The sequence below is a fragment of the Narcine bancroftii genome, chromosome 7 (assembly GCF_036971445.1).
Source record: "Narcine bancroftii isolate sNarBan1 chromosome 7, sNarBan1.hap1, whole genome shotgun sequence".
Classification (NCBI taxonomy): Eukaryota; Metazoa; Chordata; class Chondrichthyes; order Torpediniformes; family Narcinidae; genus Narcine; species Narcine bancroftii.
In genome coordinates, this window is record NC_091475.1 from 181220151 (window position 1) to 181247875 (window position 27725).

The 27725-nt window shown below is 40.6% G+C and overlaps 1 protein-coding gene across 13 annotated transcripts in view; it reads left to right on the forward strand.

The window, feature by feature from the left end:
* Positions 1-27725, forward strand: part of LOC138739469 (protein furry homolog) — a 446682-nt gene that overhangs the window by 122504 nt on the left and 296453 nt on the right. For 11 of the 13 annotated variants that reach the window (XM_069891583.1, XM_069891588.1, XM_069891589.1 and 8 more), the window contains 2 exons: positions 843-896; positions 22647-22786. In XM_069891583.1, coding sequence (XP_069747684.1) covers positions 843-896; positions 22647-22786 — 194 coding nt within the window. Of the gene's footprint in view, positions 1-842; positions 897-14790; positions 15016-15037; positions 17503-22646; positions 22787-27725 lie in introns of those variants that run through there. The other 2 variants (XM_069891584.1, XM_069891580.1) reach the window with 2 other exon arrangements.

Below are 27725 nucleotides of genomic sequence, written 5' to 3' on the forward strand. Positions count from 1 at the left end.
GTTAAGGTTGTCATTTCTTTCAAAAATGGATATAATTCTTTTCAAAATTGGATATAAGAGCATCAACATAGTGCAATACTCATAATTTTTTTAAAAATCCTATCTCAATCTGTGGAGCAATAGAAATTACATAAGCAGAAATTGTGATCAAAAAGAAAAGTGTGAGGAAGATGGAGTCATTCATGATTTCTCTTTGAAGGTGCAATAGGGTCTGCATTGAATTTAATGAATAAACCATTTGGAAAGAAATACAACTGTAGGAAGAGCAAGTATATCATTTCTAATACAAGTATCTGGCAGATTGTTTTGAAAATGCTCCCATCCAGTAAAACTAAACAAATATCTTAATAATGATCTTGCTGCAGTAAGTAATACTGTGACAGGGACATGCATGTCCAACACTCAGCTCAGATCCAATTTTACAAATAATAAAACATTGATATGTTAACTGGACCTCAAGGCACATGCTTTCTTTTGCATGTGCTTATCACCATCTGAATCAACTTTATGGTCACTTTTGTCTGCTTAAATTAAGATGATTGATGATGAGCATAAATCATTATCTCTCATCCTTCTGAAAGGTTTAGTAAAAAGTGATTAATTCAGCAATTACACGCTGCAACATTTTAAACAGTAGTAAACTTACCCTTTTAACATTTACCCCTTATTTATACACAATGCTGATTTTTTTTTGTTACAAAATTCAAGAACAGTTTTGAAGTTTGCATTTTGTTGTAAATCAAAAGAGGTACAAATAAGCATTTCATTTTTTGATTCAATTTTCATATACTTAATTTACTTAGTCCATTGGTGATGACCCTTACAATATGTTCTGTTTATAGGAAAAGGCATTGACTAAATCTTTACAAAGAGGAGAAGATCCACAGTTTGATCAGGTAGGAAAAAAATTATTAATAAATATTTGACTCATTTTAATTATGACGTTTTTTATTCTTTAAGAATTAATATGTTAATCAAAATTAACAGATTTTACAAAAGAATTATGGACATATGAATATAAGATACAGGAACAGGAGTAGTCTATGTGGCTTCAGTAACCTGCTCATCTTTTAGTACCATCATAACTGATCTTTGACTTCAAGTATGCCCTATCTCCATAACGAGTGATTCCCTTAGAATACAAAAGAATCATTCCCAGTCTTTAGTGATCTTCTACCCTCTGCAATAAAATATTTCAAAGATTCAAAGACTCCCAGTGAAGTGACTTTTGAGCTTTATAGCATGCAAACCATCCCGCAGGCGCAGCCTGTCTATGCTGAACATTCCCTCCTGCTTTAGTCCCATGTCCACATTTGGCCCTTGCACCTGCATGCCACTCCCATCTGTGGTGATATGTAATTACACCACTAGGTCACCAGGGGTCATCCCGGTGACCTTGTATATAAAGCCGTCCAGAGCTACAGTCTAGCCTTCCAGGTTTGTCTTGCAGAGAGACAAGACCTCTTAGTGTACATATTAGTTTATTAAAGCTGTCTTATACTCGCACCGCTGCTGTGGTTATTGTCAGTACACCATCCATATAATTATCTGTGGTTTTTTTTAAAAGGATACTAGCTTACCTGCCTCTAACACTTTGTCTGCCAGCTTGCTCCTTACACCCACCACTTTCTGAGTGACGAACTTTCCTCTCAGGTCCCTTTGAAATCCCACCTCCCTCACGCTATAGTTATGCTCTTTCATATGTACTCCCATTCTAGGAAACATTCTGTCACTATTCACCTTATCTCTGCCCCTCATGATTTTATAGACCTCAATAAGATCCCCTCTCAACCTCCTACACTTGAAGGAAAGCAGGCCTAGTTTTTCCAGTCTGTCATGATATCTCAACTTACCTGGTAGCTAAAACTTTTGCTAGCCAACTAAAACTGCACACAATATCCTGTGTGGCCTCAGAAGTGTCTTGTATAGCTTCAACATGATGTTCCAACATTTGCATTAATTGCCCTATCCAATGAAGGCAAGCATTCCAAAAGCTCTCTTTACTACTGTGATTGACTGTGCTGCTCTCCTGCACCCTGAGTTCCCTCTGCTCCTTATCACTACTTAGGGCACTGCCTTAACTAGAGTAAGTTTTGCTTTGGATCAATTTACCCAAATACTGCACCTCACACCTCTCAAGGTTGAACTCCATCTGCCATTCTTTAGCCAAGTTCCCCATTTGATTTCGATCCTATTATAAACCCAGGTAACCTTCTTCACAGTCCACTGTAGAACATATGTTTGTGTCATCAGAAAACTTACTCACCTTGCCACAACTATCCTTGTATATTAAAAAAAATCAAGGGTCCTAGTACTGAATCCTGTGGCATCCTGTTCTTTATTTTTTCACAATAATATATTCAGATCACTTAATGATGTGAAACAATTCTGTGTGCTTGTCCCCACATGGTTTAATGTGATGTCTCCTGCAGTGCTCTCTGATGTTCACCATGATAGAACATAGAATCAACCTTGGGTATAGGACTGACTATGTTGTTTTCAACCTAAGACTGTCAGCCAAAACCAAAGCACAGAAACTATCTTAAGGGAATTTCTCTTTTCTGATGACTGCACTCAAAGCTAATATGCAGAAAATTTTGGACAAATTTGTCAATGTCTATGGCAATTTTGACCTCACAATGTGCATAAAGAAAACAGAAATAATGTGCCAAACTGCACCAAGTATCGACACACAAATGCAAACTTCCTTGTGAATGATCAAAGGCTTTGAGTAGTGAGTAAGTTCACAGAGGTTGGCAGCACTATCTCCAAATCAATCAAATGCAATGAACAGTACTTGCTTTTGCAAGTCTGAGAAGTACAGGATTGAAGAGAAATCCGTCTAGAGACCATGCTGAAGGCATATTGTGCTTTTGTCATACTCACCTTATTCTATGCTTGTGAGACATAAACATTGTACAGCTTAACCACTTCCACATGACCTCTCTGCATAGAAGACTACATCAAATGGCAAGACAAGATTCCAGATCCACAGATTCTGCCCCAAATAAATTTCCCCAGCATCTAGATATTCCTGAAAGAATCATAGATAAAATGAGTAGGGCATGTTAGAAGAATATTCTAATCAAAGCAGTCACTCTATGGAGAGTTTACTGAGGAGAAAACAGTCACTTGGACAGAAAAGGAGGTTCAGACACTCTTATAACATCCCTGAAGAGTATCAACATTGACCTGCTCCACTAAAACTGGCCAAGTTCATTTTCTAATACAAAATTGAATATAGCCTCTTCCCTGGTTGGATTATCTGCATGCTGCTTCAAGAAATCCTTCTGGGTGCACTTAACAAATTCTGCCCCATAAAGCCCTGGCACTAAGAATGTCACAGTCAATATTGGGGAAATTAAAGTTTCCCACTATGAAACCCTGTTGCTTTTACACCCTTCCATTATCTGGGTACATACCTGTTCCTGTATATCTCAATGGCTATTGTATACTCTTGTCAAAGGGATTGTACATGTCTTGCCTTCTGCCTTATTTTTAATCTCTACCCATATTGCCTCAGCAGATGAACCCCCCCCCCCAACCCCCATAATGTCATCATTGAGTACAGCTATGATCCTCTCCTTGATTATAGTGCAACCCCTCCACCTCTTTTACCCTTCCTCTATCTCATCAGAAACTGTGTTTCATCAGGAACATTGAGTTTCCACTCACTTTTGTAATGGCCACAACATCAAAATTTTCAAGTATTGATCTAGGCTCATATTTCATTTGCCTTACCTATAATGCTCGTTTTAAATAAAAGTACTTGAGCCCTTCAATCTCACTGTGTTAGTTCACTCTCTTTATGTCTTTATTGCTATAACCTGTTATCCCTCAATTATTCTACTTGCTGCTCTGCCACTTTAGTTTAAGCTCCCAAAAAGCACAAACAAACCTGCCTACAAGAGAGAGTTACCTCTCCAGTAGATGTACCCATTCATCTTGTACAAATCCCATCTGCCCTGTACAAAATCCATGCATCCAAAGCCTTCTTGCTTCACTAGCACATGGCACTGGTAGCAATCCAGAGATTACAAACCTAAACATTCTGCCTTTTAACTTGCTACCGAGCTCCCTGAAATGGGTCAACAAGCTCAAAAAAGCCCAAAGACAGACAAAGGTTGTTAAAAATTTGCTTTTAAAATAATCCATTTTTAACCAAATATGTTAAAATTAAAATGTAATAAAATTATTGACTATATAATTTTTATTCAGAATTTTAAAATATACATAACTTCCTTGGTAATGACAATTTTTAAAGATAGGAATTTAGACATCTACTGTTTTAAAATCCAAATGCCAGTTTTATCCTTTTGGATCCTGCAGTATAGTCAAATCATTGATTTAAATCTGTAAATCCTATGTGCGGTTAACTATCAAGAATCAAACCTTCATTCAGTGTATTTATATAACTGTGTGCCAGTAAAAATAGCACAGTGTTTCATTTAAACAGACAAGTGTATTTTCAAACTGCAAGTCCAAGGTCAAGTCAACCAGACATATGAGTAGACTGAAATGATAACTGCCAACTGTATGAAGTTCATTTTTAATGAAAGAAAATGAGCTTTCATTGCATTAAGACCATATTTGCACATATAGTAAATCTGCTCCAACTCTAACACAGAGTTGGGATTTATTTAGCCACTGGCTTAAAATCTAATGTGAATAAGGCTTGTAATTCATAGATTCCCAGACTCTCCTCCCTTCCTGTTATAAGTATGGAGCCTTTATAGGATCCACCCTTCCTGCTTTGACGTGAAGGAATGATTAAAAAAAGTAATGATAGACAGAATCTTCTATTATAATGTGTCTTTGTGGCCATACACAGAGTCAAAAGAGAATATTACTTCTGTTCAATTGAATGGTGTTATTATCTCATTATGGTATAGCATTTTATTATCATTAGGTCAAATAAAGTCACAATCCGAAATGGAGAGGTATTAATTTTGACCATTTCCCAGGTTGAAGTGGGCAGAAATTCTTGGAGCTTGTACCCAATAGGGTACTCCAAATCTTGTTCAAAATTGTACCTAAATTATCAATTTCCTGATACAGAGAATTAATGAAACCATCCAGATGCCTTCACAAAATTAGTCTCCTAGAATGACAACTAACCAGCACTGGTGACAAATGAGGTAGAGGAGAAATGTGATTGGGTTACTATGAACCAGTATCAACACACGATGCCAAGATACTTGTGCGGGGAAGAAAACCAAAATTTACACATTCTGCAAAGGCATCTACTGAATTGAAAAAAAACATACATGGCAATGGTCAGTCTGGATCTTTTACAAATTTTATTTCTGTATTGAAGAGATCTAATGCTCATTTTCCATATCTGTTTATGGTATTTGGAAGTTAGCTTATGTAAATTTGCTTCAGAATGCCTTGAAATAATTCTCCACACCATGAACATTCAAACAGAACACACTACTCATTTTTTGCAGAATGCCCAGACCCCACAAATACAAGCCTTCAATTTTATGAGGTGACTTGTTTTACATACAAGATCATAAGATATAGGAATAGCAATAGGCTATTTAGTCCCTCAAGTCTGCCCTGCCATTTAATCATGAGCTGATTCATTTTCCCAATCAGCCCATTGCAAGACCTTCTCCCCATACCTTTGATGCCTTGTCTAATCAAGAACATATCAATCTATTATGGGTTTGGTTATCTAATGTTTTCTCTTCTACACCCCACCACCACTTTTTTTTTTTAAATCTTAATAGTCAAACCTTATGCTGGTTTAATTCTACTATTTTATTAATATTCTGCTTTTTTTGGGAAGGGTTGGGGTGGGGGGGGGTTACTTATCACAATAGCTTTGCATGCATATCTGTATTTTTTCTTTTATACTTTTTCTCTCTTCTCACCTTTATATACTGTATAATCATTTATTTTTTTAATTCTATTTTGATAATTGGATACGATTTTATATTGTACTGTATACAAAACTATAAATAATTTTTTTTTTAAAAACCTATCATACTCTGCCTTAAATATACTCAATGACCTGGCCTCCACAACCCTCTGTGGCAACAAATTCCACAGATTTACCATTGTCTGGCTGAAGAAATTTCCTACACATCTCTGTTCTAATCGGACGCCCTTTAATTCTGAAGTTGTGCCCTCTTATCTTAGACTCTCCCACATATCTACCTCTACTTTGACAATGCCCTTCAACTTTTGAATTGTTTCAATAAGATCCCCTCTCATTCTCCTAAATTTCAACGAGTGCAGACCAAGAGCTGCTAAATGCTCTTCATTTCTGGAATCATCCTTGTGAGTCTTCTCTGAACCTTCTCCAATGTCAGCACATCCTTTCTTAAATAAGGAGCCAAAATTGCTCGCAATATTCCAAGTGAGTACTCACCAGTGCCTTTGAAAGCCTCAACATTGCATTCCTGCTCTTGTATTCTATTCCTCTTGACATGAATGCAAGAATTGCATTTGCTTTCTTCACCACAGACTTAACGTGCAAGTTCATCTTCAGACTATCCTGCCCATAGACTCCCAAGTCCTTTTGCATTTGGGAATTTTCAATTTTCTCCCCATTTCAAAAAAATAGTCTACCCATTTATTTTTTCTCTACCAAAGTACATGACCATACACTTTCCCACCTTGCCACCTTTCTGCCCATTCTCCAAATCTGTCTAATTCCTTCTGCAGCCTCCCTGTTTCCTTAACACTACCTGCTACTCTACCTACCTTTGTATCATCTGCAAGCTTGGATCCAAAGCTATTCATTGTATAATCCAAATCATTAATATACAACATAAAAGTAAGTATCTACAACACCGACCCCTTGGACCACCATTTGCAACTGGCAGCCAACAGAATATGACTCTCTGCTTCCTGTCAATCAGTCAATGTTCTCCCAAGCTGGTATGTTTCCTTTTATACCAATGTACTCTTATCTCATAAAGAAGCTTCGTGTGCGACACCCTGTCAAAGGCCTTCTGGAAATCCAATGCACAACCTCTATTGCATCTCCTTTATTTAGTCTGCTTGTAACTTCTTCAAAGAAAGCCAATAGATTTGTCAAGCAAGATTTCCCCTTAAAGAAACCATGCTGGCTTTGGCCTATCTTGTCCTATGCCTCAAAATACTCCATAACCTCATCCTGATGAAGATATGTGGCATGTATATATATCAAATTAATAGGCATAGAATTAATTTTAAAGTTATCCCATTTGTCTATAAGGCCCTTTAATAGGCTAACATCCTTTTATATCACAGATCTTCTAACCTAGGTTTTTTGGCTATTCCGCACTCAAATCGTAAACTCCAAAGAGATCACACTTTCGCTATTGAAGCCCCCAAACTTTGGAACAACATTCTTCCATCTATCTAATCGGCCCCTTCCAGACTGAAGATGTACTTTTATTCACTAGCGTTTTGAGTCCTCCTCATGTTACCTTGTGTTCTAACATCTCATATTCTTTTTATTCTGTACTTTAAATAATTGCCTAGTTGTGGTGTCTTTTTGATCTGTAAAGCACTTTGGTCAATGTGAGTTGTTTTAAATGTGCTCTATAAATAAACTAAAGTAGATGCCACAACTTAAGATTTCAAGACAACTCTCCTGTTCTGGATCATGCATAAGAATGGTTGATTTGTAATTAGGGTTATAGACTGTAGTCACACTTTAAGTTACATAAGAATTCTGGAAATAGGCAAAATTAAATAGAAGCCAAATTTCAAAGGCAGAGAAAATAGACTTACTCAAGTTTGTCATGGATGCTTAGACAAATTTTGTGAAGAACATCTTAATGAAAGTTTTAAGGTTAATGCAGACATCTTGTTTTTGGCATTGATGAAGAAAGATGTATTGTTTCTGAAGATGGAGTTTAAAGAGATTAGAAAAAAACATTGAACAGTACTGGAATTATCTGTTAAAAAGATAAATTTACCAGATGAAATCGCCTACAGGTACATATCAAATGCACTCATCTAATTTTAGCATTTTCCAGGTCACTATTCAAACTCTAAAATGTTAGAAGCATACTTGGAAGTGAACCTTCAATTCAATATGTGTAAGCCATGTTTTTCCTGAGGGCAATGTTAACCAGACATTTATACACCAGTCATTGAGATTATGTATGTATAGTAATACCTTCTGCCCTTCCATATGTTCTTTGCAACTTTACCCATCCAGTAACCTTAGCACTTAGTAGTTTTATCTTCCAACTGCCACTGCAGTCAGGGATAGTGAGTTGTGTCGTGTACTTTGTTTATTCTTTATTGCAAAACTTAAATGGTTCCCTGAAGCCCAATACAATGCTGTTAAGAAATCATACGCCTGCATATATCCTCAACACTCTTTCCTTTCCCCCCCCCCCCACAAAAGCAGTAAGCAACTAAAGAGCATGCTAAATTATGTCCGACTAAAGAATACAAATACACTAACCGTGCTAATCTCTATCTCGTGCAATAATGTGACTAAAAGACGTAAATTACAGAAGTCATTGTACATAGTCCCTCAGATATTTTTTAAGATGTCTTTCCCTTTTGGATCTTCTTGGAGATGAAGAAGCTGGAGGGGGACTTTTTGACATCTCAGGACTTTTAAACTTTTTGGGGAATACTTCCTCATCTGCTAGCCCTTGGAGCTGTGTGATCAGTGGTTGATCAGCATGTCCAGAGTCTGGTTGCCCTGTGCCACCCATGGTGAGGGTACCTCCACACTTGGTAATGGAGATATTTCAGAGTCATTTTCCGAATGTGCCCAAAACAGTGCTTCTTGGAGATCGTCTGTATTGGAGCTGGACACTGGATCATATACTGCACTCAACTGGTCGATGTGTCACTTCCATATTTTGCTTCCAACGAGTACCGAATAGGAACATGGGCTCTGTTTTTTAAGAAGCACGCTGTAGCACCTTTTGAGGTAAAGTTGCAAAGGAAAACACTGGCTCACATTGTAATCAGCAAAAAACTGTTTTAATCTCTTTCCAGACCACTTTTTAAGTCACTTCTGGTTCAGCCATTCAAAAACTGGAAGTGACATCATAACACTGCCGACACATTTTTCAGCCCGTGGGCTTCGACCCCGAGGTGGAGGGGGTCCAGCACCATCTCAGCATGGGACCCTGGAACCCGTGGTCGGCCGGCATTACAGAGACAATTTGAATGTGAAGTCCTGCCACCCCCCCCCCCCACCCCACCAGCTGACGCTGCACATGCCTCTTATCCATGATTCTTTATTGTCTCGATGATCCCTTACCAGAATTCGATCCCCAACTTCCAGAGATATGGTTAGCTTACTCAGAGATTTCAATTGTTCGATATGAAGACCCATGTCTGGGTGCACTGTGGAGAGTCGGGTTCTTAAGTTATGTCTAAACACCAGTTCTGCTGGAGTGTGGCGTGTTTCTTTATGTAAACAGAAAATTGGCAATTTTGTGATTCCATGATATTTTTAGTGATTTCTTCAGCCTCATGGGCTTTTTAAATGTTTGCACAAAGCATTCAACTTCTCCATTTGTTCTTGGATGGTAGGGTGCCAACAAGATGTGTCATATATTATTATCACATAGGAATAGTTTAAAAGCAAGTGATACAAATTGAGGTCCATTATTGGAGACTAGTTCTATGGGTAATCCATATGCTGCAAACATACTCTGTAGTCTTTCCATTGTCGGTTCTGTTGTTGTTCGCATATGCAATGCTACTGGCCATTTTGAGTGTGAAAAGTACTGTGACAAATAGGGAACCATTTTAGTTTTGCAATAAAGAATGAACAAAGCACACAGGACTCCTTGTGCTAGTATATTTATTAAGGTCTAAATACACAACAAAATAGCAATGAGGATTAAAAAAAAACAAACATTATTCCACTCTCCAAACGTGGAGAAGAAGACTGGAAGGTGGAAAGGAGAAACTGGAGCCACCCGTTGAGCCACCTGGGCTCAGAACAAACAAAAAGATAAGAGAACAAAGAGAAGAAGAGTTAAAATGGTGGAAGGATGTTTTAGAGAATACAAAGATTTGGAAAACTGGTATGAATACGTGGAAGGGATCGATATGTTCTCTCCTCACCATAATATGAGAGCTACAAATATCTACAGAAGGAAACAGGCACTGTTTCTAAGTGAGATTGGGAGAAGGATATACAGCTTGATGAAATCTCTCTTGGCACCAGTGAGACCAGGTGCTAGGTCTTATGAAGAATTGTATTTCGTGGTCGGAAATCACCTATCTCCGCAACCAGTAATGATCGCAGAAAGGTACAAATTTTATACCAGAAAGCAAAAACCAGGCAAGACTGTGAGGAAATATTTGGCTGCATTGAGTATATTGGCTGAAAAATGTAATTTTGGAGATTTCTTGGATATGTCTTTAAAAGACATGTTGATCATAGGTTGGGCTGACCGCAAGGCCCAACAACAATGGATGAGCAAAAATGATTTAAATATTAAATCTACATATGAGACAGCATTGAGTTTTGAAATGGCTAACCAAAACAGAGATAATTATACAAGGGGAGTCACACATAGTGGGACTTTTCTGCTACGGAAAGGGTAACCACAGCCTGATAACTGTTATTTCAAAAGAGACAGATGTCATCTATGTAACAAGGAGGAACACATCATATCCAAATGTCCAAAGAAAGAAAAATCAGAAACCAAGATATAAAAAACAGTCGTCCAAAGTGAAAAACATGGTGAAGAATGATGAAAACCCCAGCAGTGATTTTGAGGACTCTGAGGAAGATCAGGCAATGGATGTAATGCATATTCATAACGTAATGGATAAGAAATCAGAATTTTTTGTCCACGTTAAAATTAAAAATGAACTTATTCGGATGGAGCTGGACATGGGGGCAGCGATGCCCTTGATCCCAAAACAAGGCTATTACCTAATCTTAAAATGAAACAGTGCGATGTGGCGTTGAAGACGGTCACAGGGCTGAGAATCAAAGTGCTCGGAAATGTAAACATTGAATATAAGGGTCAGACACAGAAAGGATTACCCCTTTACATTGTGGGCACAAAGGGACCTGTGTTGTTTGAAAGAAGGCGGTTGTCACACATCAAACTAGATTGGAAGGATATTGGTACAGTGATGAAGGTATATACTGAATGTGAGCCAAAATCATTGCTGGTGTAAGTACTTCAAAAGTATCAAATAGTTTTTGAAAATGGCCTGGCCAAAATCCAAGGTGTCCAGGCCAGGTTACAGTTGAAACCTAATGTTGCATTCAAATTCTACAAGCCAAGGACAGTACCTTTTGTGATGAGTGATTCCGAACTCAACAGATTGGAAAACTAAGGAATCATTTAAAAACTTTAGTACAGTGACTGGGCAGCTCCTATCATGCCAGTCAGAAAACTCAATGATGAAATTCAAATTTGTGGTGATTACAAAGTGACCATTAACCAAGCTCTGCAAATACCAGAACATCCTATTCCAAGAGCGGAGAAATTATTTCAAGCACTGAATGGGGGAGAGAATTCACAAAATTAGATTTGAAACATGCATACAAGCAAATTTAATTGGACTCTGAATTAAAGAAGTATGTGGCAATCAATACTCACTTGGGATTGTTCACTTACATTAGAATGCTGTATTAAATATCAGAACCACCTGCAATATCTCAGGCAGTTATGGACAAATTAATACACAGATTAAATGTTCGTTTCTACCTCGATGACATCATTAGTACAGGTGGGGATGACACAGAGCTAGAAAAGGTCCTAACAACAAACAAAAGTATGTCTGCGCCAAGACAAATGCTTATTTACGGTACCCTCTGAAACAAATTTGGGATTTACAATTAATAGCAAAAAAGTCGGCATGGATACAGCTGGCACAGAGGCTGTCCACAAACTATTCTATCCATCAAATTGAGCCGAATTGTGATCATTCTTGGGTTTAGTTAACCATTATCGAAACTACATCCCCAACGTGTCATCGCTGTGCAACCCACTTAACCAATTATTAAAAGAAGATCCAAAATGGTGTTGGAATGCAGAGAAAAATGAAGTGTTTAATAATTTATTACGAGCCCAGTGGACCCCAAAACCCAACAGCAATAGATATTCACCAAGACAAATGGCTACTTAAACAAAATTTTCTTTTAATTTTCTTTAAACATGAAAACAGTATCACACTTTATCTTATCGCTATTGACTTAACTAACCTAACTTAACCCCCTTCTAATTCTAAGCGCACATGTATGTAATGTGTGTGTAAGTTCAGAAAAGTTCTTTGGTTCACAGTCAAATCTCACTTCTCATCCCTCCTATTCACTGCTGCAGGCAATTCTTATACTGTGCACAGAATTTAACATTTATAAAGTTCACCAGGCTTTGGTGCTTGAAAGGTAAATGGTTACTGCTCAGGAAGGTTCTTGTCAATTTAGAGAGAGATTTGTTGTTCCAGGACATCCACAACTGATTCCTTTTTAATCAGCCACTCCAGTGTCTTGCTAATGAAACTTTCCCCCTTCAGGGTTCTCCAGATGATAACCTCTTTCTTTCAGGCCACCACAGAGTGCCTTTTTGTTTCTCTTATTCCAAGTGAAACATTAGACAGCCAGTCCTCTCCTCCTGCATGAACTACAAGGTCTTTGACCAGGCTGAACAAAACACTTACAAACCCATCTTCTACATGGGGCTTTCCATAAGCTTGCAAGCTTGTCCTGTTCCAGTCCCAGCTGCTGTTGCTGGCTGTAACACTGTAAAAGTGATCTCTCTTTCTCTCTCTCTCTCTCTCTCTCTCTCTCTCACATACACACACACACAAACACACACAGAAAGCCTGTTTGATTCTCTCTGCTTGCAAAACCACATGACCCTTTTAGAACAGCTTCACACAGAAGGTGGCTCCGACAAGCTCTTTCATCTGTTGACTTTTTGTAAGCAACAATCAGTTAGTGAAGTCTCTTGGGCATTCTCCAAAACTCTTGCAAAGACTGTTGGCCCCAATATGTCTAGCATGGGGCACAGCTCCAGTATTTTAAATAAGATCTGTTTTAAAGTGTTGTATGTGACCTACTCTAACAAATCTTTCCCAATTTATCTCCCAAAAACATATCTATATGCTCTCTCACACATGTGAAAGAACTGCTGACCTCAAGCGATAATGTTCTCATCCACTATGACCTAAATTAAAAAGTGACTAGCTGTTGATGCTTCACCATTAGGTTTGGGAGCAGTATTGTCACAGAAAAGGGAGAACAACCTGTGGTTTATGCTTCCTGCTCTTTGACGCCTTGTGAACGTAGTTATGCACAACTTGAAAAAGAAGGACTGGCCATAATCTTTGGTCTCAAGCGATTTCACCAATATTTGTATGGTAGAAAGTTCACTTTGGTGACGGACAACAAACCACTTATCTTAATTTTAGGCCCTGTGACAGAAATTCAAAAGTGGCATAAAACATAATTAAAATTATGACTTAAAACATAAACCAGCAAACTGAAAGGGTTATGCTGATAGATTATCATGCTTACCCCTACTGGAGACTGAACAGGGAGAAGAGATAATCAACTGGACAGCAGAAGCGACAGCTAGTAATCAAGAACAACTTTATCATTTACCAATTACAGCAAAGACTATCAGCAAAGAAATACAGAAAGAAGCTACACTATCATCCAGGAATGGTCCAAATGAAAGCCTTGGGATGCATGCATGTCTGGTGGCAATCAATTGACATTGATATTGAACGACAGAGAAAGGATGTCACATTTTTCAGGAGATAAAACCCAAAGCACCCCAAGTGGAAGCTAACCCATGGAAATGTCCATCATGACCATGTCACTCCATTCACATTGATTTTTCTAGTCCATTTATGGGTGAAAATTTCCTTAGTGTTGTCAAGTTGCAACATGGGAGAACTTCGGTTTAAGGTTGATGAGCTGGTGTCCGAGATCTAAACTATAGAACATTAGGGAAAGGAAAAATTAACTCGTCATGGTAATCCTTTAGATTAACTCTCTCTAAATTTGTGAATGGTCAAAGCCAGAACTATGATTCCATAAGAGACAGATAGAGGGGTCTCAGGTCTTGCGGGTGGCACGTTTAGCATAGCAGTTTGTTCAAAGCTATTGCAGCGCTAGTGACCAAGTTTGAATCTGGTGCTGTCTGTAACGAGTTTGTATGTTCTCCATGTGGCAACAGGGGCTCATAAGATGGAAGGGCCTATTACTGTACTGTATATCTTTAAAATACTTTTGTTCAACAAATCAGATTCAGATACTTGCTCCCTTTGTGCAGGGACTGGGGGAAGAACTTTAAGTTTGTAGATAATTTGGATCTCCTCTGGGGAAGGTAGACCTGTACCAAAAGGATAGGTTGCATCAGAACTGGAGAAGGACCAATATCCTTGTAGGCAGGTTTTATGGAGCTGTTGAGGGTTTCAACTAGCTGGGCAGGTGGACAAGAACAAGTGTTGGGTAAAATGATGGAGCAGTTGGTGAAAGGGTAGTTGTTATGTACAGGGAGACTGTGAGGAAGGACAAGCAGTGGATGGAACATAAATTCAGTAAATTGGATGGTTGAAATGTGTGTGCTTTAATGGAAGGAATATTAGGAATAGAGCAGATGAACTCAGCGTGGGTCAATACATGGAACTATGTTATTGTGGCCTTTTCAGAGACTTAGCTGTCTAGGAGCCAAGAATAGCTGCTGAACATCCCAGTGTAGTGGCTCACTGGAGGCTTAATCGATCTGGCTCGAGATGTTTCGAGTGAAGTTGTGATGTCACAATGCAATGATGTCATTTGGAATGTGTAGGGTTATAAAAAGCTGTGTGTGACTGTTTGAGTAAATGACTTTTACTGAACTTCGAGTCAACAACATTGATCATTTTTTGTTGACACATTCACTACATTGATGACCCCGATGGGCCTAAATGGAGTTTGGACCCAATGAGGACAACACAGTGTTTTCGCTCAAACTGCCTGTCTTTTGGACCATACAACCTGAAGTTTGGTTCAGACAGGCTGAGGCACAGTTCCACATTCACAAGATGGAAGTGGACACTACTAAGTACTATCATGTGGTAAGCACCCTCAACCAGGACTCACCAGCTCTCGGCAAGTACAAATCCCTAAAAGCCCTCCTTCTCCAGATTTATGGTCTCTCACAGCATGAGTGAGCTGCACAGCTCCTCCATGTCGATGGCCTAGGGGGCCGTGCTACTTTGGAGTTAATGAATGACATGTAGGCACTGGCAGATAGCCATAGGCCTAGCTTGCTCTTTGAGCAGTTATTTTTAGAGCATATGCCAGAAGACATCCACCTCATGTTGGCTGACGAGGATGTTGATAACCCTTGAACAGTGGCCATCTGTGCAGATATTCTGTGGTGTGTGAAACAACAAGGCACAAGACACACAGAAATTAGTGCTGCGTTACACCCAAAGGCCTAGGCTCCATGAGTACTGGTGACGAGGGCACATGTTCCCCTGGACAAGCATGACTCTGTGACAATGGCTACAGCAGCTGGCCACCTTAACAGCCTACTCTATGTCTGGGTTGAACTCTCTCAGCGCAAGTTTCAAGTTGACACGGGTGCGGAGGTTGGTGTCTTCCTCCTTTGGGCTTTAAAACACCCATACCAGGAGCGCAGGCCCGGTACTCACTGCGGTAAAACAGTTTGATTTATATGTATGGCACATGGACTATACCCCTGAAATTTGGCGACAATAAGTTCATTCTTTCTTCAGTATCCCGGCGTTGCTAGGTGCTGACTTCCCCACTTACTGATGGTGGACTTAAAAGGGTGCTGATTGCTGAACACCACACATTCCAGACTTTCTGCCTTGGAAAAGCCAAACTACCCACCCCACACCTCAATGGCGTTGAGTACTGAAACAACAAATTCGCCAACCTTCTTGCACAATTTACAGACATTGTCACTCCTCACTTTTCCTCTGCTACACTCAAACATGGCATCGCACACCACATCCTCACCTAAGGATTTCCTCTATGTGCCCGAACCTAATGCCCGCTGCCCGACGAGTTGCGGTTTGCAAAACAAGGATTCCACAAAATGGAGGAACTTGGAATCATACGCAGGTCTGATAGCCTGTGGGCTTCTCAGCTACATATGGTGTCAAAAGCCATGGGAGGCTGGAGACCTTGCGGAGATTATACGTCCCAACGATGCGACTACTGTATACCCTGTGCCCCATATACAAGGCTTTACAGCTAATCTTCGTGGAGCCAGGATATTTTCTAAAATTGACTTGATGCATGGTAAATCCAAAGGATGTGCCCAAGACTGCCGTCATAACACCATTTGACTTCTTTGAATTTTTGAGAATGCCTTTCAACTAGGATTAAACATATCTCCGGTAAGAGTAATGTGGTGGCTGATGCCCTGTCCCGCTCCTTCGTTCAAGCAGTACATGCCCTCTCTCTGGGTGTGGACTACATGGTGCTTGCCAAAGCTCAGTGCCAGGACGATGAATTCCCAACTTATAGAACTGCTGTCACAAGCCTGCAACTAGAAGAAGTAGCCTTTGGGCTGCAAGGTACCACGCTCCTGTGTGACATTTCTTGCCCTATCATCCCTGCTGCGTGGTGACATTGGATTTTTGATGTCATTCACGGATTGTCCCACCCCTCTGTTTGAGCGATGGTCCGCCTAATAGCCAACAAGCAGGTCACATACTGGGCAAAGATGTACATGGACTAGCAATCTGCAAAAGTGCAAAGGCACGTGAAGGTGCCACTTCAGCCTTTCCAGCCACCGCAGCGCAGATTTAACCACGTGCACGTCAACATTGTCAGCCCGCTTCTGGTGTCAGGAGGGTCTAGGTGCTTATTAATGGTCATCAACAGATTCACTAGGTGACCACAGGTCCTATGACAGACTCATTGACCAATTCATGCGCCAGAGCTTTTATTTCTGCCTGGGTATCTCGGTTCAGCCTACCCACATACATCACCTCTGACAGAGGCCCACAGTTTACCTCCGTATTTTGGAATGTTTTGTCGAAACTGCTGGGAATGCAGCTCCACCACATGACAGCCTATAATCCACAATCGAATGGCCTGGTAGAATGGTTCCATATATGCATGAAGGCAGCACTGATGGCCCGCCTTCAGGGACCTGATTCGGTGGACGAGGTGCCCTGAATCCTCTGGGAATAAGAACAGCACCCAAAGAGGATCTCAACTCCTCACTGACTGAGTTTGTTTATGGAGCCTCAGTCATGGTACCTGGGGAGTTCATCCCAGCAGCACGTGGACAGAAGGTGCTACTGAATGAAGTCGTAAGTAGACAGAGGGAGCGGCTTGGAAAATTTGCCCCAGTCCCCACGTCAAGACATGGAACAATGACACTCTTCATCCCAAAGGAACTCCGGGACTGTGTGTTTGTGTTTAGAGGTGTACACAGGCCACCCTTACAGAGACTGTATGAGGGGCCTCTTCAGAGTGCTACGAAACAATCGTACAACTTGTGTACTGGACATTGGGGGACATACAGACACATTTATGATCGACCTTTATCAGCCCTTACCACTACTCCTGATCAGAAGGTATGGACGACCACCCAAAAGCGGTGGACGGTAATGGCACCAGAGGTTTAGCCTCCTATCACCGGTCCTGTTGCATGGAGGGGGCATGTAGTGGCTCAACGGAGGTTTAATTGAACTGGCTCGAGAGGTTCCGAGTGATGTCATGACATTGCAATGCGATGACGTCATTTAACATGCGGGTTTTTTAAAAGTTGTGTGTGATTGAGTAAATGATTTTTACTGACCTTTGACTCTACTACGTCCGATCATTTTCTCATTCTTCATTTCTCACTGTAACACAGTTGCTACATCAGGCTTTAGATGTTTCAGAGGGAGGAGAAAGAGGTGGGGGAGTGGCTTTGTTGATCAGAAAAGGGGGAATTAGTGGAGGGATTGCTGAGTCATCGTGGGTTGAAGTCAGGAATAGGAAGGAGCCAATAACCCCACTGGGTGTATATTATGGAACCCCCAATAGTGATAGTGGTCAAGGAATAGATAGGTAGGCAGATTCTTGAAATATGCAAAAGTAATAAGGTTGTAATGATGTGAAAGATGAAAGTCCACGAACACTGCAATTGTAGTAAAACCACAAAAAATCTGAGGAACTCAGCAGGTCACGCAGTGTCCATAGGAGGTAAAGATATTTTTTAACCAATAATAGATTTTATTCATAATTAATTATTTTTAAAATGAAAGCCATTCAAAGTTTCTTCCCACCTTAAATTTCATATCTATACATTTCAAGTTCAAGTTTATCATCAATCAGTTGATTGGGCAATCGAGGTCAGGTGACCCAAACATCACTAGAAAAGTGAAGGATTTTATAGCAGAGCAGTCATTGTCGGAGTGAGCTAAGTCAGAGTGGAAAGGATTTAGCTCAAGGAACTGAGGTGAATAGGGGCTGAAGTGGTGATGCATGAGTTGAAGTAAGAAAGGACAACCCTATTCAAGCAAAAAAAAGGATTCAGCAGATAGTCACAGGTAAGGGTAGGTTTTAGATATTTTTTTCCACTAGTCATAAACAGTGGGAATGGCAGCCAAGGCAGGGGAAAACTCCTCTTGTAGAACGTGGGTCTTCAGGGAAGCCAGCAGTATCCCTAACGACTCTGCGAGAAGTGCATCCAACTGCAGCTTCTGACAAGCTGAGTTATGGAATTAGAGCTGGAGTTGGATGAACTCTGGATCATTTGGGGTGATAAATGGCAGTTTCAGTGACTCTATCATACCTAGGAGGCAGGAGGAGGGTAGTCAAGAGAAGGAAAGGGAACAGACAGGCATTACAGGGCACTCCTGTGGTTGTTCCCTTCAATAGAAAGTATACCATTTTGGGTACTGTTTGTGGGTGGGGGGGGGGGGTGGGGGAGAAGAGAAATTGATTTACCAGAGACAAGCCACAGTGATCAGGTCTCTGGCATGGAGTCTAGACCTGTGGCTAAGAAGGGAAGGGAGGAGAAGAGGTGAGCTGTAGTTATAGAGGATTCAATAGTTAGGGGGAAGATAAGAGGTTCTGTGGAAGAGATTGAGTATCCCGGATAGTGTGTTTATCTCTGGTGCCAGGGTCCAAGATATCTCAGATCTCCATAGTATTCTCAGGAGGGAGGATGAGCAGCCAGATGATGCGGTCCATATAAGGACCAAATGTGGGTAGGAAGGATGAGGAGGTCCTGCAAAGAGAGTTCAGGAAATTAGGAGCTAGGTTGAAGGAAAGGACCACCAAGGTTGTCATCTCAAGATTGCTACTGTGCCACATACTAGTGAGATTAGAAGTAAGATGATAATGCAGCTTAACAAACTTCTAAAAATATGGGGCAGGAGAGAGGGCTTCAGGTTTCTGGATCATTGGGCTCTCTTCCAGGGAAGGTGAGACCTGTTCCGACAGGACGGTTTACATCTGAACTGGAGGGGAACTAATATCCTTGTAAGAAAGTTTGTTAGTGCTGCTCTGGTGGGTTTAAATGAGGTTTGCAGGAGATGGGAACCACAGTGCCAGAGCAGATGGAGGAGTGGAGGAGGGAAAAGATGATGTGAAAATTGCATGCACTGTTAGAAGTCAGTGTGGTGGAAGTTTTCTCAGGTGCAATTACATCAATACAAGGATTATTGTAGGAAAGGCAATGAGCTTAGAGCGGGGATTGGCACATGGATTTATGACATAGAGCTATTAGTAAAACTTGGTTGCGAGAGGGGCAGGACTGGCAGCTCATGAGTCTGTAGCAGCCACAACTCCAGTCTTCCCATCATTTCGATATTAATTGTGGGCATCAAATTTGAAAGGCCCACGCTTCAACACTAAATTTGAAAGAGTGAACTTTGAAGTTACTTTATAGATTTTGGCCTGGACCGTAATAGTTTGGGTATACCACACATACACACACACAGTCATTGAGGAGATGGACGATATTTGAGGTGTCACAGATGAAGGCATTGTGGAGATGTCTATCCATGGCCTTGTGTACTATCCCAGCAGACCACCCACAGATTGGAGGAACACCACCTTATTTAGGTATGTTTTATAGGAGATAGATTGTGGCAGGTTTTTTTTTAGTTTAGGTCACATACAGATACAAACCAAAACCGATCTCATTTAAAATGCTGGAGCTCTGCTCAAGCTAGACAGTTCACGCTCCAAGTGCCTTTGCAAAAACTTTGAAGAATGCCTATAAGGACTTCATAAGTAGGAGTTAATTGGACTGTGGAGTAATGGATTATTGTTTTGGAAAGCATCAGGTGAACAAACTCAGAAGATTAGGTCCAGAGTTGCAGCTGTCTGAGTGCAGTTGGCTATTCTAAGAGGGTCATGTGGTTTTCTCTGAGTGAGAGAGAGAGGAGAATTCAGTTCTACAGTTAAGCAGCAGCAGCTGGGACTGGAACAGGACAAGCTGGCAAGCTTGTGGAAAAACCCCATTTTGAAGACGAGTTATGAGTTCTTGTTTCAGCCTGGTCAAAGCCCTTGTGGTCCATACAAGAGGAGAGGACTGGCTGTATAATGTTTCACTTGAAATAAGTGAAACATAAAAGGAACTCTTTGGTGACCTGAAAGAAAGGTTATCATCTGGGAAAACCTTGATGGGGCAAGTTTATTCAACAAGACACTGAAGTGGCTGTTCAGAAGGAATCAGTTGTGGGTGTCCAACGAGCAACAAATCTCTCTGAAAACCAACAGGAACCTTCCTGAACGGTAACCATTTACCTTTCAAGCACCAAAGCCTGGTGAAATTCATAAATGTTAAATTCTGTGCACAGTGTAAGAATCGCCTGATACCAGTGAACTTGGAGGAGTGAGAGTGAGATTGGACTGTGAATCAAAGAACTTTTCTGAACTTTCACACACATTACATATACATGCGTTTAGAATTAGAAGGGGGTTAAGTTAAGTTAATAGTAATAAGTTCAAGTTTGATCCTGTTTTCATGTTTACAGATAATTAAAAGCAACTTTTTTTTTAAGTTTTGTCTTGGTTAATTTTTATTGCTGCTGGGTTTTGGGGTCCTCTGGGCTCATAACACCACCCACCCAGCCATTCCTCCTCCCCCTCATTGCTGTTGTCCCTCCCTCCTTTCTTCACCTATCACTTCCTGCTTTGCCACCCCGCCCCAACACCATATGGACGCCTGCCGGCATTTTCTCATACTTTGATGAAGAGCTCAACCCTGAAATGTTGGTTATATATCTTTACCGTTGCTACATAAAGGACACTGTTTGACCTGCTGAACTTCACCAGCATTTTGTGTTTTTACTATGGACTTTGTGTGTGTAGCACGACTGAGAGCACTCAAGACCAGAGAGAGTACAACACACTTTTATTCAGTAAGAATAACACAATAGTCTTTGGACTAAACTGGGGTTTTGGCAGGGATCCAGGGTTTATGCGGGGGCAGAGTTGAGGGAGGAGCCAGTCTTTGGGACATCACATCAGTAGTGCATTCCCAGTTCACCATATTCACCCCTTTGGAATGAAGCCTGCAGGTAAAACAGAGAACATGGTATAGTCATAGAATTTTTGTTTACATTATTTACAAATTCAACCCGTCAGGAGGTCTGGAGATGTGGGCAGAGCACTGTAGTGTAGGCGGGCACTGGACTTCCTGATCCTCCTGAGGTTCCAAGTCCTCGGAGCGTGGGTGATCTGGTTCTGGTTGAGGAGTGGCTGGAACCAATTCCTGAGTCATATCACCTGAGCATCTTGTTTCCCAGGGAACCCTGAGTAGGTCCTGACTCCCTTGGGGTGATGGACCCTCAGTTCCGGTGGATGCCAGGTCCCTGATTGAGACTGTGTCCTCCCTTCCATCTGGGTATGCCATGTAGGTGTAAGTGGAGTTGGCATTGTAGTAGGTGCACTCTCTCGACCAGGGGCCGGCTTTGCTCCTCCTCACATGTTTTGGAAGCAGCACTGGTCCAGGTACTGTAAGCGAAGCCGGGAGGGTGGTCCCTGATGTTGACATTCAAAATAAGACATCAGTTCATGAGGAGTCACGTTGGTTGCAGTGCAGAATAGCAACCTAATGGAGTGGAGCGCCATGGATAGGACATCCTGCCAACCATCCCTTCCTTGCAAGCATATTCTCCAAATCCATATCTGCAAGTTTCCACCTATAAAAATGCTTATAATTCTTAATTAATTGTGCTTTAAGGAGCGATATGTTCTAAGGCAATGATAGGATTAGAGAATACTTGACACCAAAAAAAAACGGAACATTAGGAGAAATGGCTTGAACCTCACAAATTAAACAAGTTTTAAGGACCTCCTTAAATGCAAGTTATAGGATTTAGGGAATGAGAGATATGAATTTTAAATCTGATGGATTATTGTACTGACACTTCATGGAGATCAGCAAGGCCGGGTACAATGATTGACTGAAGGGTAGTCAAGGAGCAGCCAGTAGGACCTTGAAAAAGCTGAAGAGCAGAAGGTGAGTGGCTTACAGACCACTGAAGTACTCAAGTTTGTAATAGTAAAAGAATAGATGAATAAAATTGCAAATTACAAAGCGGGAAGGGGCAATTTTAGTGATGGAATGGATAACCTATTTGACGTAAAGGCAATGGGCTCTATCACTGAGCCAAATTAACACTTGGCATTGATCCAAAGAATTAGCTTGCCAAAAAATAAATTTTTGGTATTTGACTGTGTGTAACCTTTCACCCATTGTACTATTTACCCCCAGATGATCAACTCAATGAGCTCACTTGCAGAATACAGTCTTCCTTCAGTTCTGCGTACACTGTTTGATTGGTACAAAAGACAAAATGGTATAGAAGATGAGTCCCACGAGTATCGGCCCAGGACAAGCACAAAGTCAAAAGGGTAATTATGTTTGGCTTTATTTTGATTATTATATCAGTGTATTTATTTCGCTTTATGAATTCCGTGTACCTACTTTGTGATTAGGAACATTTTCACATAAAACTTTGAAAGGAAAGTCAGTGTCACATGCTTGGGGATAAAACTATGTGGACCAGAAACTCCTTTCCTACTTTTAAAATGCATTTTTGCAGTCTTATTTGTCACTCTAATATTCTTTTTAAGAAACCTATAAAGATCACAAACTTCAATTACAAGTTTACCAGGATAGTACAATTGGGTCTTCTTGTATAAATCAACAGCACATGAATGCAGAACTTTGGGAAAATCTGCAATGATAATCCCCACTGAGCCTTTCCCAATAGTCTCAGCAAAAATAGATTAAGTATTGAACATAGGTGTCCTCCTTTAAACAACATTGAATATCAGTTTGTGAGGTGTGACAGTTGTATGATATCAGCCTGGAAGGATCCTGAGGCTGATAGTGTCCTAATCTTGACCTCCATGTGCAATATAGTCCAGCACATTTTGTGAATTTAGCAAATGGGCTGAATTTCAGGTAAACAAACATGCAATCCAAGTGTTGAAAAGGGTGTCAAGGGAAACAGGATTAGTAAAACTTGCTTGTTCTATGAAATAAATGTTGCATTTCAAATGGCATGAAAGTGTAGCAGTTAATACTGCTGCTGCTCTATTCCAGGTATCTGGATTTGAGCATGACTTGGGTGCTTGTTTTTTCTGTGATTTTTGTGGCCTTCTTACAGGTTTTCTACATCCCAAAGACATTGTCATAGGTAAATTAATAATAACAGTAATTTCCTTATTAGTGCAAGTGGGAAAACAAATCAAAGGGGCATGTGTGTGATGAATAAGTTGCAGGGTACAAACAAATGAGAAAGATAGAATGGAACTCCTTTGGAATTGGTACTGACACAATGATTCAAATAGCCTCCTGTGACATTTTAAATATAAAATAAAATCAATCTAAGAAATCACACTGAAGCAAATATTGGGTGTGGCATTATTGTTGACATTTTAGATCGGGTGGACAACCTTTTTAAAAACTCACATTCTACCTTAAGCAATCCCTTACTAATCACAGAGAACTTATAGCCTAGGGATTGCTTAAGGTGGTATGTGAGTGGGAATAAAAGGCTTGAAAACTACTGTTTTAATTGTATCTAGTTTGACTCGTTATGTGCACAGTTTCATAACTCTAAAGGAAATGGGCCAATGACAATTTTTCTCAAGCAAAATATTCCAGTAACAATTGGATCTAGAGCATTGATTCTCAGCCTTCCCTTCCCACTCACATACCACCTTAAGCAATCCCTTACCAATCACAGAGTACTAATGGCATAGGAATTGCTTAAGGTGGAATGAGACTATTTTACAAAATTGCTCACCCCTGTTTTAGAGCAATTTTTACAACTGATTAATAGTTCTTGTGCAATAAGAATGCAATCGGAAGATCAAATTTTCCATCAGCCAATAGAGATTAGTAAATGGCCACTGTTCTACCCCAGATTTAGCCTTTTTTAGCCATACTGTTCCATTTTTGTTTCAGTATTGCAAGAATGTGTCACCAGACCTGTATGACTATACCTTTTCATCAGAATGTTCCATGTTATGAACTAACATATATCATGTAAAGACTTAATTCAGAATTTGTATGACTCCAACTTGTAATTACCTCTAAATAAATAAAAATGCGCTAGTTTAACCTTTATTAGTGAGACATATATACCAATAACTGCCATTTATGTATATTTAGACATTTGTTCTAGGCATACCAGTAGAATGCCTGTGCTATAGCTTATTGAGGGTTAGATTCAATGCTGGTTAGACCAGTTGTATTATGCTATCTAAGATAAATTATTAGAAATGTAATATCAAATATAATTATGGTAACCTGACTCTAAAGTATGTTCTTGTCTCTTTAATGTTAAAAGTCCTTCTAGGATTTTCAGTGTGTGATTTCCTTCAAGTGAAAGTTGTATACCTGAATGCACTCAGCTTTTATTTTTGAATTTTTATTTCAACTAACAAAGGAATGATTTGCATTTAAGAATATAAGAACATGTGAAATAGGGGCCGCAGTAGGCCATCTGGGCAACCAAGCCTGTTGTCATTCAGATCGTGGCTGATCTGGCTGTGAACTCAGCTCTCCATAACCCTTTATTCCCCTATTCTTCAAAAATCTATTTGGTCTTAAGTACAGGTGCTTAATCTTTTATCCAAAATCTTTGGGGCCAAACACTTTTAGGAATTTGGAATAATAGTAACGGTGGTACTTTTAAGTATTTGCAGTGTTTCCAATTCGCACAAAACAAAGACACACTTCAATTAGAAATGTCTCTGGATGGTTGGGAGGGGGGTGGGGGGGGGTTGCAGCAGCGGTGGACAGACAGGGATCACTATTGTACTTTATATTTTAAAATAAAATATAGTAAAACTTCAAACATAAACTGGCGCAAACTAACCTGAAAATATACTGTACATACAGTAAAAGCAAATTACAACAATATTGTCATTCTTATGTTGGTCATCATCTTCAGGTTGGAGTCTTTTTGAAGGTTTCTTCCAATGTCAACTGATTCATTAAAAGAGGTTTCTGTCTAAGCAGTCTCTCTTCAATTGAATAAATTGCCATAATCTCATGCTCACTGATAAACACATGTTCCTTGCCACCAATTAACACATAATTCGGAAGTTGTGCCCTCTGGTCCTAGATTCTTCTTCTGCAGGAAACATTTCCGCATCCACTCTATCTAGCCCTTTCAATATTTGATGAGTTTCCCCCCTCATCCTTCTAAACTCCAGTGAGTATAGGCCCAGACCCTTCATACATTAATTCTCTCATCCCCAGGATTATTCTTGTAAACCTCCCCAGGACTCTTCCCAACTCCAGCACACCCTTCCTTACATATGGGGCCCAAAACTGCTCACAGTACTCCAAATATTTCTTCCTTAATTATAACTTCAAGCATTTTTTAAACTGCAGATATTAAGCTAACTGATCTATAGTTACCTGCCTTTTGTCTATTTCCTTTTTAAAACCAGCAGAGTTAAATTTCCTGCCTTCCAATCGACAAGGACCTGACCAAAATCGAGAAAAGTTTGGTAAAATTCCTCAAAAGGTCTGCCTTAACTTTAATAATTTCCATACCCAGCAATGCGTTCCATTAGGACCAGGGACTTATCTACCTATAGGCGCACTGATTTCTCCAGCACTAACTCTTTATTGATAGCAATTAAAAGAGATCTTCATCTCTCATTGCCTCCTCAACATCAATCTTTAGCATATTATCTCTGTCTTCCAGTGTGAAGCCTGACATAAAATAATTATTCAGGGCCTCATCCATTTCACCAGTCCCCATTTTTAATTCCTCCTTCTTGTCTTCTAAGAATCCTATGTTTATTTTAGCCACTCTTCTGCTTTATACATTTATAAAAACTTTTACTATCTGGTTTTGTATTCTGTGCTAATTTACTTTCTTAAATATTTTTCCTTTTTATTGTTTTCTTAATGTTGTTTTTCCCAGCCTGCTAGTTTCCCACTATTCTTGGCTGCTTTGAATGTATTCCCTTTTAATTTAATGCCTTCCTTTATTCAGAAGTGAACAGGAAATTTGCATATGCTGAGGTCTAGTACAGAGCACAAAAGTGCTGAAGAATCTCAGTTGGTCACACAGCATCATGGAAAGCAAAAGGCAGTCAACATTTTAGGCCTGAGCCCTTCTTCAGATGTGTCAAAAATCAAGCAGACCACCCAAATAAGAAGTTGGGGATAGGTGAAGAGAGCAAAACAGAGGTTAGTAGGTAATGGGTCAATACAGGTGGAGGGGGAGGAGAGAAGAGAAAGGAGCTAAGAAGTGTTAGGGATAAAGGACAGAGGACTGAGAAACATAAATTTCTGGGAGATCCAAGATGGTGGCGAGGGGCTTGTAGGGTGACCCAAGAGCTCCCTGAGGAAAAGAGAATAAAGGATAGATACAAGATCCCCTAAAATAAAAAAGACCCAAAAAGAAGGAAGACAACCAAGAATACGAATAGAAGAAAGAGTGAGAAGGGAAAGAAAAAAGATGAGAAAAAGAACGAAGAGACAGGATGGCGGCAGAGATTTGCCAAGTGATGGAGGTGGAGAGGCTGACCTGGGGCCTAGCAGGATGTCGGCAGCAGTGGCAATGATACGGAGCCCTGAAGCTTCCCGAGGGAATGGGACGTGCTCAGGAGGGAAAGACAGGATGGCCCCAATAAGGTTGGATCTCGAGGGGGCTGGGGTAGGACGTGACTGAAGTGATGAGAGCGTTGCTGGGTGAAGAAGGCACAGAGGCCCGAGGTCGTGGGGGCACAGCCAAGGAGGAGCTGACAGCCATGCAGGCAACGATGGGAGTGCTTTGGCACAGACAATTTCGGGACCTAAGATTGGGGGAACCAAACCGAGGACAAGTGGAGAGCGACGCAGGTGGCAACAGCAGTGCTGTCAGGCACGGGAGAGTTGGGGGACCAAGGTCGGGGGAGTCAAGTTAAGGAGAGGATAGTGACGTGTGAAGTGACGGGAACACTGTCGGTTGCAGATGCTTTGGGGACTCATGGTTGGGGGAAGTGAACCGAGAAGAAGCAGACAGTGATGCGGGCAACGTTGGGAGCGCTGTTGAGTTGGGAACCCGAGGATGGGGGAGTCAAATTGAGGAGTGGGCGGTAATGGGAGCGCAGTTGGGCGCTGGAGAGTTAGGGACCCAAGTCGAGGTGGAGTCAAGGTGAAGTCGCAGCTGAGAGAAAAACCCTGCAGGCTGAAAGAAAAAGTAAAGTTCAAGACAAGGACTTGCATGGTAAGGCCACTCGAATCGGCAGGTGCAAAGAGATCAGGTCCGAAGCATTGGAGGGCGTTCAAGGAGTTGGGCCTAGAAGACTCCTGGAGGAGTGCAGCCAGAGGGAT